Consider the following 14,864-nt stretch of genomic DNA (forward strand, 5'->3'; position numbering starts at 1 on the left):
ATGCTTGATCTGTATTCATGGACTATGAAACAAACTGTAAGTGCATCATTTGTAAAAACAATGTTAAATGCTTTTTCTGTGTTGTTTAGTAGAAGAGTTTACACTGTCATTCATACACATGCTCACATTCTTACACACACACACACACGTCTGTTAAATGTTATAATATCAGAGTTAATGTTGTGATTTATTTGTGTACTGTCATGCCAGAATAGTTGGTAAAGAACCTAACTAATTGTATAATAGTGTTTTCGTATATTTTTATACAATATATACAATTGAACAAAGTCCAATTTGATCTTAAGTTATATTCAACGAATGTTCAATGCTTTATGAACTGTAGCTGTTAATGCCATCCTTTTCTGCATTTCTTCTTACATGTTACTTTTTGAATAATAAATATTATTTAATGAATTTAATAAATATTTTCCTTTTGATAATTATTAATTGTGTGTAAAAGTGATATTTAAAATGAACATTATTTGTAGGTTTAATGCCTAGCTCAATTTGGGTTCATTTTAACTTAGCATGCATTGTTTCCCACATCCTTACACTCAATTGGTGGCGGCACTCTGAGAGTTAATTATCTTCCAGCAGGAGGCGCTAAGCGGGAGAGGTAGGTTTCGACGGTAACGGCTGCAAAGCGGCACTGAGCTCACAAACGCTGCCTCATTAAGCATTACATGCGAAATGAATTTAAACATTTTCTAAATATAGTAGTTTTCCTTCTGAAATACAGTGATAAAAAACACTGCTCTGGTTTTTGAAACCCCTGCAATGTAGTCATTTTAAACCATTAAAAAAAGCAACCCAGCAGGTTGGGTTAAAATAACCCAGTGTTGGGTTCGTCCCTTTTTGACCCAGCGCTGGGTTGCCAAAATAACCCAAATTGGGTTGTTTTCAACCCAGCAGTTTTTAGAGTGTGGGGCCCTGGTCAGGAAGCAGACAGACTGGCTAAACCGACCGTCTGCTAGCTGCCTCCCGTCACAGAGGTCAGTTAATTCTCAGCACATAGAGACTCTTTCACCTAGATATCACACTATAGAGACTGTGTCTGTTCCCCGAACTAGAAAATACAAAAAACGTCCAAACCAAGTTAAGATTAACAATTTAATTAAGGTTCAACAAATAAAAAACAGAAGCAATATGGATAAACAAATGATAAAGCTTGAATATCAGATCCCTTTCTACGAAAACACTTTTTGTAAATAATATGATCACTGATCATAATATAGATGTACTCTGTTTGACAGAAACCTGGCTAAAACCTGATGATTACATTATTTTAAATGAGTCCACCCCCCAAGATTACTGTTATAAACATGAGCAACGTCTAAAAGGCAAAGGTGGAGGTGTTGCTTCAATTTATAACAACGTTTTCAGGATTTCTCAGAGGGCAGGCTTCAAGTATAACTCATTTGAAGTAATGGTGCTTCATATAACATTATCCAGAGAAACAAATGTTAATGATAAATCCCCTGTTATGTTTGTACTGGCTACTGTATACAGGCCACCAGGGCACCATACAGACTTTATTAAAGAGTTTGGTGATTTTACATCCGAGTTAGTTCTGGCTGCAGATAAAGTCTTAATAGTTGGTGATTTTAATATCCATGTTGATAATGAAAAGATGCATTGGGATCAGCATTTATAGACATTCTGAACTCTATTGGGGTTAGACAACACGTTTCAGGACCTACTCATTGTCGAAATCATACTCTAGATTTAATACTGTCACATGGAATTGATGTTGATGGTGTGGAAATTATTCAGCCAAGTGATGATATCTCAGATCATTATTTAGTTCTGTGCAAACTTCATATAGCCAAAATTGTAAATTCTACTTCTTGTTACAAGTATGGAAGAACCATCACTTCTATCACAAAAGACTGCTTTTTAAGTTATCTTCCTGATGTATTCAAACTCCTTAGCATATCCAAAACCTCAGAACAACTTGATGATGTAACAGAAACTATGGACTCTCTCTTTTCTAGCACCTTAAATAAAGTTGCTCCTTTACGCTTAAGGAAGGTTAAGGAAAACAGTTTGACACCATGGTATAATGAGCATACTCGCACCCTAAAGAGAGCAGCCCGAAAAATGGAGCCCAGCTGGAGGAAAACAAAACTAGAGGTATTTCGTATTGCTTGGCGGGAAAGTAACCTATCCTACAGAAAAGCATTAAAAACTGCTAGATCCGATTACTTTTCTTCTCTTTTAGAAGAAAACAAACATAACCTCAGGTATTTATTCAATACAGTGGCTAAATTAATGAAAAATAAAGCCTCAACAAGTGTTGACATTTCCCAACACCACAGCAGTAATGACTTTATGAACTACTTTACTTCTAAAATCGATACTATTAGAGCTAAAATTGCAACCATTCAGCCGTCAGCTACAGTATCACATCAGACAGTGCACTATAGACCCCCTGAGGAACAGTTCCACTCATTCTCTACTATAGGAGAGGAAGAATTGTATAAACTTGTTAAATCATCTAAACCAACAACATGTATGTTAGACCCTATACCATCTAAGCTCCTAAAAGAGGTGCTTCCAGAAGTCATAGATCCTCTTCTGACTATTATTAATTCCTCATTGTCATTAGGATATGTCCCCAAAACCTTAAAACTGGCTGTTATTAAGCCTCTCATAAAAAAACCACAACTTGACCCCAAAGAACTAGTTAATTATAGACCAATCTCGAATCTCCCTTTTCTGTTCAAGATACTAGAAAAGGTGGTATCCACACAATTATATTCCTTCTTAGAGAAAAATGGTATAAGTGAGGATTTCCAGTCAGGATTTAGACCGTATCATAGTACTGAGACTGCTCTCCTTAGAGTTACAAATGACCTGCTCTTATCATCTGATCGTGGGTGTATCTCTCTATTATCTCTCGGTGGTGTTAGCGCAGTGGATAAAACACATGTCTTTGGTGTGAGAGACCCGGGTTCGAATCCACTGTGAGACACCAATGTGTCCCTGAGCAAGACACTTAACCCCTAGTTGCTCCAGAGGTGTGCGACCTCTGACATATGTGGCAATTGTAAGTCGCTTTGGATAAAAGCGTCAGCTAAGTGAATAAATGTAATGTATTAGTTTTATTGGATCTTAGTGCTGCGTTTGACACAATTGACCACAACATTCTTTTGCATAGACTTGAACACTTTGTTGGCATCAGTGGAAGTGCATTAGCATGGTTTAAATCGTACTTATATGACCGCCATCACTTCGTAGCAGTGAATGAAGATGTATCATATCGATCACAAGTGCAGTATGGAGTACCTCAAGGCTCAGTACTAGGGCCGCTACTCTTCACGCTTTATATGTTACCCTTGGGAGATATCATCAGGAAACATGGTGTTAGCTTTCACTGTTAGGCTGAGGATACTCAGCTCTATATTTCTTCGCAGCCCGGTGAAACACACCAATTTGAAAAACTAATGGATTGCATAGTTGATATAAAAAACTGGATGACGAGTAATTTCTTACTGCTAAATTCCGATAAAAAAGAGGTGTTAATTATAGGACCTAAAAACTCTGCTTGTAATAACCTAGAACACTGTCTAAGACTTGATGGTTGCTCTGTCAATTCTTCGTCATCAGTTAGGAACCTAGGTGTGCTATTTGATCGCAATCTTTCCTTAGAAAGCAACGTTTCTAGCATTTGTAAAACTGCATTTTTACATCTCAGAAATATATCTAAATTACGGCCTATGCTCTCAATGTCAAATGCAGAAATGTTAATCCATGCATTTATGACCTCAAGGTTAGATTATTGTAATGCTTTATTGGGTTGTTGTTCTGCACGCTTAGTAAACAAACTACAGCTAGTCCAAAATGCAGCAGCAAGAGTTCTTACTAGAACCAGGAAGTATGACCATATTAGCCCGGTCCTGTCAACACTGCACTGGCTCCCTATCAAACATCGTATAGATTTTAAAATATTGCTTATTACTTATAAAGCCCTGAATGGTTTAGCACCTCAGTATTTGAATGAGCTCCTTTTACATTATAATCCTCTACGTCCGCTACGTTCTCAAAACTCAGGCAATTTGATAATACCTAGAATATCAAAATCAACTGCGGGCGGCAGATCCTTTTCCTATTTGGCGCCCAAACTCTGGAATAACCTACCTAACATTGTTCGGGAGGAAGACACACTCTTGCAGTTTAAATCTAGATTAAAGACCCATCTCTTTAACCTGGCATACACATAACATACTAATATGCTTTTAATATCCAAATCCGTTAAAGGATTTTTAGGCTGCATTAATTAGGTAAACCAGAACCGGAAACACTTCCCATAACAACCTATGTACTTGCTACATCATTAGAAGAATGGCATCTACGCTAATATTTGTCTGTTTCTCTCTTGTTCCGAGGTCACCGTGGCCACCAGATCCAGTCTGTGTCCAGATCAGAGGGTCACTGCAGTCACCCGGATCCAGTACGTATCCAGACCAGATGCTGGATCAGCACATAGAAAGGACCTCTACATCCCTGAAAGACAGCGGAGACCAGGACAACTAGAGCCCCAGATACAGATCCCCTGTAAAGACCTTGTCTCAGAGGAGCACCAGGACAAGACCACAGGAAACAGATGATTCTTCTGCACAATCTGACTTTGCTGCAGCCTGGAATTGAACTACTGGTTTCGTCCGGTCAGAGGAGAACTGGCCCCCCAACTGAGCCTGGTTTCTCCCAAGGTTTTTTTCTCCATTCTGTCACCGATGGAGTTTCGGTTCCTTGCCGCTGTCGCCTCTGGCTTGCTTAGTTGGGGTCACTTCATCTACAGCGATATCGTTGACTTGATTGCAAATAAATGCACAGACACTATTTAACTGAACAGAGATGACATAACTGAATTCAATGATGAACTGCCTTTAACTGTCATTTTTGCATTATTGACACTGTTTTCCTAATGAATGTTGTTCAGTTGCTTTGACGCAATGTATTTTGTTTAAAGCACTATATAAATAAAGGTGACTTTGACTTTAACGATGATTAGCTGGAGTGCCCATGAACTTCAGTAGAGGGCTCCACTCGGGACCATTCCACCCATCAACCACCAGATGTCACCATATCATCACTTGGACACTAGCACCTCTCATTCAGCAGCCACACCTGTACCTCATTTACACACACATATAAGCAGCACAATCACTCTCACTCACTGTGAAGTCTTGTTTAGCCTGTCTAACATTTGCGAGCGTTTCTCCCTGTGTTTGTCATTCCCGTGTGTTCCTTGGACTGTGTACTCTGATTCTCTGCTATCTCTGCTTGTGTCTGGTTTCGACTCTGGTTATCCCTGACACACCTGATGCCATTCCTGATTTCTGCCTCTTTGACCATTCTTAAATAAAGTGCTGCATTTGGATCCGAACGTCTCTGGCTCATCATTACAATTATGACCTGTACTTATTAAAATTCAAATAAGAATATATGATCATACTACATTGTTATGTTTTAAATGATTTTCACTTTGAGAGCTGCACTGTGATGCTTAAACAGTCTTTTAACATGTTATCAAATGATTCATGTTTTAAATATGCCTAGTAAGATTTTTTGGTATATAAATATTGTTAAACTGAATGACATTTTAGTGCATCTTCTGTCAAAAATGGTAAAAAATGCATGATAATATATATATATATATATATATATATATATATATATTGTTCATAAAAATATACATTTAAACAGGACACATTCTATGTATGCGGAAAAACAAAACTTAAAACTGTGTTGCACTTTTATGTCCCAACAGTGAATCATGGTGGAGGCAGCATCATGTGTGGGGGGGTTCTTCGGCTGCGGGGACAGGACGACTGGTTGCAATCGAGGGAAAGATGAATGTGGCCAAGTACAGGGATATCCTGGATGAAAACCTTCTCCAGAGTGATCAGGACCTCACACTGGGATGAAGGTTCACCTTCCAACAAGACAATATATATATATATTTTTTTTTTTCTGAAGTGGTTGTGTAACAGCAATATCACAGTTGCTTTTGTTCTGAATATCAGCTCTCCTGATATACGTATACAGGTCAACGGCATGATAGTGAGGAATATTGCTTAACTGTTGTAAACTATTAACCAACTACAGCAGCTTATGAAACTATTTAGCACCTGCCTTGCCCTCTCCCTTTTCATAATCATATGAACTGGAAGACAAAGTGAATTCAGTGGATACGCTTAAACGTAAGGTAAGCCAGTTCTTTTCTGTTTGAAAAAAACACATTTAAGAAAAGTGGCTATGCATGCATTATTTTCAGGCTTTGAGTTTTTTTATCTGAACCTAGTAAATACTACTAAGAGCAATAATCATGCTGCTGCTTCATTTTTACTTTATGATCAGACACTTAAACAGAAATATATATTGTCTGTCAGTGATGGACCACTTCAAATCAGTGTTTGAGACTCGTGGGAATCAGCTAGAGGTGACATATAAAAAGTAAGAATTTCTTGCTCTAACTTGACTTAATAAATTTTATATTATGTAATTTATGTTTGCATTATGACAGGTATAGTTGTTAAAAATGTAGTCACAGAGTGTACTTTGCCACAACATGTTCTCTCTATGTGTTATGGATCAAGTGGGGACATGTGCATAAATGTAAATAACTGGCTTTCCAGCAGATTCACTGTATGTGATATTCCACAAAGCATAAAAAAGCAGACTCCCAACAAACTGCTCATGCTTAAAGCTTGTGAAATACTCTGATAGTCCATTAACAATTGCATCTAATAAATGTGTCACCACTTGGGGATCCAGGTCAAATTAACTGCATGTAAGAGCATGTCACCAGTTGACCTGATCCCCAGTTGATCCAGTACACTGGCAATCTATAAAATGCACAAAACAAGAAAGTAAAATACTTTCTAATATTTCAGGAAACTTCACATTTTGGATGTCTTGAAAACAAAGATAAACACACTAAACTTAGATTTTGACAGAAAGCATCGGACACTCACTGGTCAAGTAAAGAAACTCCGTATCATTACCGATGAACTGGAATCCACACACAAGAACACTACAGTGGGCAGTTTGACAGGAGCAGCTATAGGAGCAGCTGGAGGAATCGCATCCATAGTGGGTCTGGCTTTGGCCCCAGTCACATTAGGTGTTTCTCTAGCTCTTACTGCTGTTGGTGGTGTTGTTGGAGTAGTTGGGGGAGCAACAGGTACAATATGCAACATCATTAACGACACCCAGCAGAAACACCTACGTGAGACTATTGAGAAGATCACCAGTGATTTCCAGAACACCATCAATGCAATGTTTGAGAATGTGAGTACAATTATTCATAGCACAGAAGACATTCAACAGCTGGTGCAGCAGGAGATTAATGACCATAAACCAGCAAGGATGATCCAGGCAGGTGGGGATCAAATGAGAGGCTTTTCAGCCATTTCAGGACTCCCTAAAGCTGAAATGCCCTCAAAGAGTCAAGGGGCTAAGCAGTTTGACACAGCTGTTTGTTGGACTAAAGGCGGTATCAAAGGCTTCCAGTTATGTTCTGGTGCTGTCAAAAAAATTAGTTCATCTTCAGAGGCTGTCAAAAATTTTCATTTGACTTCAGCAGTTTCCAAAACCACTCGTTTGTCTTCAGGGGCTGTTAAAACGGCCCGTGTGTCTGCACAGACTGCAAAAGCTGCCCGTTCAGCAGCGGCAGTCAGTGGTGTAATCTCAGCTCTGTTTGTTGTTCTTGATGTTGTTTGTATTGTTCAAAATTCAATTGAGCTCTCTGAAATGAATCAATCAACAGACAAAAGAAATGCAAAAAATATCAGATCAAACATTTTGAAATTCCTTCATCAGATGAGACAAACAGCTGCTCATTTTCAGAAGACTCTAGATGAAATTAAAGATGCTAGGGACAATGCTATCGAAGAGTTTAAAAAAGAGTTGAAAAACGGCACTTCTTTCCTGCTTAGGCTAAAGCAGAGGGAGAGACGTAATAGGCTTATTTCAATGAGCATTATTTTGATCAGCATTTTCTTTTTTTTCTTTTTTATTCTAGAGTTCTTTGGAGTTCTTCACAAATAAACCGCTTGATCTGAGGTTTGGATTTGTTGCTGTTTTTTTGTTATATGTTACCATGTGTAATGTAATGCACCAATCTGCACTATAAAGATAATTGTTCCTCATTTACAATGACAATGAGTGAAAACAATATTTTGTTACAAAAAAACATGAGTTTACCAAATTACAAAACTGAAGCTAACATGTACAAATTGTGTTCAGAGGGTGCGGTGTGCTGACAGAGTCCAAGACGATAAAGAGCCGTGAATTGGACTTGGCCCTGTTTACACTTGCTATTACAGTAAGATGCATTCAAACCACAAGTAGACAGCACTAAATACAGGTGTAAATGTTTTGATGTTCCACTTTCAACTCCTTCCAGTGTTAGCTGAAAACACATTTGACCAGACTACTGTCATGGTGTGGACACTCATGTGGTCGAATGCATTCAAGCAGCTGCTAAAGATGCCTACTGACCTAAAGTGATGTAACGATTGGACAGAGCAGACACACAATTATTTAACAAATAATCTTTAAAACCAACAAGCCAGCTATGTGTTGGAGTTCTGGGGACAATCCCCGGAGGCAACTAACACCCCAAAAGGCTCAGTTGCCAGGGCTATCATCTGACAAACACACTGGTTTTATTGCTCAAAGGAATGCAGGCAGAGCAACACTCACTTCATTCACCCATAGGAAAGACACACAATGCCATAGAAATAGACTCTTCCCTATTCATTCACAGACAAACCTTTCTATAAATGGACACACATATCCTTCAGATCATTGTGTATATTTTTACTGTCCTTGTATATTGTCTTTTATATTGTATACTATTTTATGCATGCATATGATAGAACCACTCGTTCATGTAACCTTTAGTCAAGTCTTCACCTTTATTTATATTGAGCTTTTAATGATACAGATTGTGTCAAAGCATGTATTAAAATACGCAATATAGTAATTTTCACGTAATAGTTCCTTTAAAAACAAACAAAAATGTTAAATACATGTGACTTCATGCCACAAGACTGCTAAAGTATGAAGGTATAATTAACACTGGATTTATTTGACATGCATTATGTACCATGTGTTGAGTTCAGTGTAAAATGCATTGAGTAAAGAAGCTAAAATACAAGACTTGGTATATCCTTGTGCTTTGAACACAAACTTCAATAATAAAAAAAGTTATTTGACCCGTGTTATGGTCTTTTATTTATTTAGACTATTGTGTATGCTTGTAGATGGTGGTGTTGGTGCAGTGGATAAGACACATGCCATTGGTGTGAGAGACCTGGGTTCAAATCCACTGTGAGACACCAATGTGTCCCTGAGCAAGACACTTAACCCCTAGTTGCTCCAGAGGTGTGCGACCTCTGACATATATAGCAATTGTAAGTTGCTTTGGATAAAAGCGTCAGCTAAATGAATAAATGTAGATAATAGGCTTTGTGTTCAGTAAACAAAAAATATTTTGTTCTGATATTTTTTAGGTTAACATGACTATTTATGTTGTGACAACTTGTGATATTAAGTTATTATTTTACGTTGGGTGGACTTTAGTCCCCGTTTGTTAAGTTTATTTAAAAAAGCGCTTGCGATAAGTTGCCTTATTTTTGTACTGGAGGAGTCTGGAGGAGAAAGTTCTGAAAAAGGAGCCATATCACCAATGTTGAGCCAAGTCTCAGTAATAAATAGAAAATCCAAGTCATATGAAAGGAAAAAATCGTTCAAAATAAAAGTCTTGTTTGAAAGAGATTTTGCATTGATCAATGCCATTGACACTGAAGCAGAGCCAGAAGAAGATTGAGAAGATGAAGCGCAGGCTTCTCGTGGCTTACCGCTACACAGGGATCGTAAAAGTTGCATATTAACACCCCGGTCTCTATGACACCGCCTCGAGCAGAGGATAAAACAAATAAAAAAACTAACATTAAAACAGATAAAAAGGACACATCACAACGGCAAGCCGGCAAACACCCTGGCGCCATCTTGGATGTTCTTACTGATTCAACTCACTGATACAATGGTAGTAATAACAGCAATAACATTACAAATGTTCAATAAGATGAAACAATTTGAACCGATTGTTCTCTGAGATAGATAAGTCCACTAGCTAGCTAACTGTTTAAGAGTCTAATAGCTGAGGGGAAGAAGGAGTTCCTTCTAACGCTGGTGCCGATACAGGATGGCTGCCTCCGTGACGTGCTCTGCAGTTGTTTTTGTGTTTTTGTTAGTTTGTCCTGTCTTTAGTTATATTCCTGCAATCAGTTTCACCAGGGACAAATTGCTGGACATTCGGCACCACACACCTCCAGATATATTACCGGTTTTTGACTATTATGATGTTTTGCTGGACATTTTCGTTGGCGGAGCAGCTGCGCTGATCACACGCTTTCAGGACGTGAAGATGGGGAAAGAAAGCCAGCACGCTTGTGAAACTCAGAAAACGTGGATTTCGAACACTGTTGCCTAGCATCCATCTGGCAAATCTCCGCTCTCTACCAAACACAACAGACAAACTCCTTCTGTTCTCCCGGACTAACAAGGATTTCTCACACTCTGTTGCTCTGTGTTTGACAGAAACTTGGCTAAACGATGCCATTCCAGACAGCGTGCTCCATCTGCTGGGCTTTCAGCTGTTCAGAGCAGACCGTGACGCAGAATCAACGGAGAAATCACACAGCGGCAGGACATGCTTTTACATCAATGAACAGTGGTGTACAGATGTAACAGTGTTAAAGAAGATGTGCTGTTCAGATCTAGAAACACTCTTCGTTAAATGCAAGCCGTTCTATTGGCCACGGGAGTTTCACTCGTTCATTCCGGTGAGTGTTTACATCCCTCCGCAAGCGCACGTGAGCGTGGCTTTACAGAAACTCGATGATCAGATCACAGACACAGAACAACAACACCCGGACTGTGTTCTAATCATTCTCAGGGACTTTAATAAAGCAAATCTCTGTATTCCTACCAGGACTCATCTAACTTACAACAATGACAAACCGTGGTTAACTGCAAAACTCAGACAGCTCCGTCAGGCCAAAGAAGATGCTTACAGGAAGGGGGACAATGTCTTGTATAAACAGGCTAAATACACACTGGAAAAGGAGATCAGAGTGGCAAATAGGAATTAATCAGAAAAAATAAGGACTCAGTTCACTTCCAGCGACTCAGCATCAGTGTGGAAAAGTCTGAAGGAGATCACCAATTACAAGACACCACCCCCCAGCACCGTGGAGAATCAATGACTGGCAGATGATCTGAACGGGTTTTACTGCAGGTTTGAAAGAACACCCATCACCTGCCCTGAACGCCTCTCCACACAACCGTTCACACCAATAACAACTCCTGCAACCCCCTCTCCCCCACACCTGCAATTCTGATCAGCGAAGAGAAGGTGCGCCAGGTATCCGGAAGCAGAAAACGAAAAAAGCACCAGGACCAGATTGTGTTACATCAGTCTGTCAGCTGTGCTGACCAGCTGGCCCCCATCTTCACACAGATCTTCAAAAGATCACTGGAGCTCTGTGAAGTCCCTTCATGCTTCAAACACTCCACCATCATCCCCATCCCAAAATTTACAGGACTAAATGACTACAGGCCTGTGGCTCTAACGTCTGTAGTCATAAAGTCATTTGAAAAACTGGTGCTGGCACACCTGAAGAACATTACTGGACCCTTGCTGGATCCTCTTCAGTTTGCCTACAGAGCAAACAGGTCTGTGGACGATGCAGTAAACATTGGACTCCATTATGTTCTGCAGCACCTAGACAGACCGGGGACTTATGTGAGGATCCTGTTTGTGGACTTCAGCTCCTGAGAGCTGAAGAGCTGGCTGTCTGGTGTAGTTTTAACAACCTGGAGCTCAACATGCTCAAGACAGTAGAGAAGACATTAAATCTCTCAAGATCTCAGCAGAGAATAATTAAACAACTCCTCAAACAGCATCACCAGCTTCACGCATTACTAATAAGATGGACTTTAGATGTTGATGTTTTAGTTTTATCACTTAAGTTACCATTATCGAGGTCAGCTTTAGCTGTGCTCTTGACCCTTGACTTTGAAATGTTAGAATTTTTTGGCTTGCTATAACTGTGTGCTTTTTTTATGCATGTTTGTTATGGCAGCCTAGTATTGATGATTATGGTTCAATAAAAAAATAAGCATTTAGTGGCTTTTGGAGCTAATTTCATTCAGAGCATTAATCATACACTTTTAATCATACACTAGATCTAATTATATCTTACTGCTATAGATATTGTACCCCAAAGTGATGATATTACAGACCATTTCCTTGTATCGTGCATGCTGCGTATAACTGATATTAACTATATGTCTCAGCGTTACCGTCTGGGCAGAACTATTGTTCCAGCCACCAAAGACAGATTCGCAAATAACCTGCCTGATCTATCTCAACTGCTATTTGTACCCAAAAATACACATGAATTAGACGAAATTACTGACAACATGGGCACTATTTTCTCTAATACATTAGAAGCTGTTGCCCCCATCAAATTGAAAAAGGTTAGAGAAAAACGTACTGTGCCATGGTATAACAGTAATACTCACTCTCTCAAGAAAGTAACTCGTAGTCTTGAACGCAAATGGAGAAAAACTAACTTGGAAGTTTTTAAAATTGCATGGAAAAACAGTATGTCCAGCTATAGACAGGCTCTAAAAACTGCTAGGGCAGAGCATATACACAAACTCATTGAAAATAACCAAAACAATCCAAGGTTTTTATTTAGCACAGTGGCTAAATTAACAAATAACCAGATGCCACCTGATTCAAATATTCCACCAACGTTAAATAGTAATGACTTTATGAATTTCTTCACTGATAAAATAGATAACATTAGAAATACAATAGCGAATGTAGATTCTACAGCGTCTAACACTTCAGTTTCATCCATCGCACCCAAAGATAAACTGCAGTGCTTTACAAATATAGGACAGGAAGAGCTAAATAAACTTATCACTGTATCTAAACCAACCACATGTTTATTAGATCCTGTACCCACTAAATTACTAAAAGAGCTGTTACCTGTAGCCGAAGAACCGCTTCTCAATATCATTAACTCGTCGTTATCTTTAGGTCACGTCCCAAAACCATTCAAGCTGGCGGTTATCAAGCCTCTTATTAAGAAACCAAAACTAGATCCTAGTGTCCTGGCAAATTATAGGCCTATTTCAAATCTTCCATTTATGTCTAAAATTTTAGAAAAAGTTGTGTCTGCTCAATTGAGCACCTTCCTGCATAAAAATGATCTGTATGAAGAATTTCAGTCAGGTTTTAGGCCCCACCATAGCACAGAAACTGCACTTGTTAAAATTACAAATGACCTGCTTCTTGCGTCAGATCAAGACTGCATCTCATTTCTAGTCTTACTTGATCTTAGTGCTGCGTTCGACACCATAGATCATGACATACTCATAGATTGATTACAAAACTATACAGGTATTAAAGGGCAGGCTCTAAGATGGTTTAGATCCTACCTGTCCGATCGCTACCATTTTGTTTACTTAAATGGGGTGTCATCTCATTTATCATCAGTAAAATATGGAGTGCCACAAGGATCCGTCCTAGGTCCCCTTCTATTTTCAATATACATGTTGCCCCTTGGTAATATTATTAGAAAATACGGAATTAGCTTCCACTGTTATGCTGATGATACTCAGCTATATATCTCAACGAGACCAGATGAAACTTCCCAATTATCTAAGCTAACAGAGTGTGTTAAAAATGTAAAAGATTGGATGACAAATAATTTTCTCCAATTAAATTCGGATAAGACAGAGATATTAATTATTGGACCAAAAAACACCACACAGAATCTTGTAGATTACAATCTGCAACTAGATGGATGTACTGTTACTTCCTCTACAGTCAGAAATCTGGGTGTTATATTGGACAGCAATTTGTCTTTTGAAAATCATATTTCCAATGTTACAAAAACTGCATTCTTCCATCTTAGAAACATTGCCAAGCTACAAAACATGTTATCTGTTTCTGATGCAGAAAAGCTAGTTCATGCATTCATGACCTCTAGACTGGACTATTGTAATGCACTTCTAGGTGGTTGTCCTGCTTCGTCAATAAACAAGCTACAGGTAGTCCAAAATGCAGCAGCTAGAGTCCTTACCAGGTCAAGAAAATATGATCATATTACCCCAATTTTACAGTCTCTGCACTGGCTACCTATTAAGTTCCGTATCAGTTACAAATTATCATTTCTTACCTATAAGGCCCTAAATGGTTTAGCTCCTGCGTACCTAACTAGCCTTCTACCACGCTACAACCCATCATGCACCCTAAGGTCACAAAACGCTGGACTTTTGGTAGTTCCTAGGATAGCAAAGTCCACTAAAGGAGGTAGAGCTTTTTCACATTTGGCTCCCAAACTCTGGAATAGCCTTCCTGATAATGTTCGGAGTTCAGACACACTCTTTCTGTTTAAATCTAGATTAAAAACGCATCTCTTTCGCCAAGCATTCGAATAATGTATCTCTTAAATTGTGAGTGTAGTTGCATCTGCATTTTTATTCTTTAGCTTGGGTTAAACTAATTTTACTTTGTTGGATCAGCAGCTATGCTAATGATGTCTCTATTTTGTTTTTATGTTTTCCCATGGGATTTACATCCCGTGGTAACTAGGATTTACACAAGCTCCAGTCTGGATCCAGAACACCTGAGAAGATATGATGCTGACCCTCAGAGGACCCCGGATGATGCTAACCTTGAATCAACAAACAGAACTAACAATTATTGCTACATGTGTGACTGCATCATATAATTACTATTAATTAATAATATTGATAGTTCATCATCT

General features: G+C 38.8%; 1 protein-coding gene across 1 annotated transcript; it reads left to right on the forward strand.

Annotated features, from left to right (window-relative positions):
• Positions 1–6,522: 6,522 nt before the first annotated feature.
• Positions 6,523–10,626, forward strand: LOC132157549 (uncharacterized). Its single transcript, XM_059566922.1, has 5 exons — positions 6,523–6,529; positions 7,175–7,689; positions 8,030–8,070; positions 8,254–8,332; positions 10,615–10,626. Exons 1-5 carry the CDS (start codon positions 6,523–6,525, stop codon positions 10,624–10,626), a joined length of 654 nt encoding a protein of 217 aa, XP_059422905.1.
• The last annotated feature ends 4,238 nt before the right edge of the window (positions 10,627–14,864 follow it).

Source organism: Carassius carassius, chromosome 14, assembly GCF_963082965.1.
Source record: "Carassius carassius chromosome 14, fCarCar2.1, whole genome shotgun sequence".
In the NCBI taxonomy this organism is placed as follows: Eukaryota; Metazoa; Chordata; class Actinopteri; order Cypriniformes; family Cyprinidae; genus Carassius; species Carassius carassius.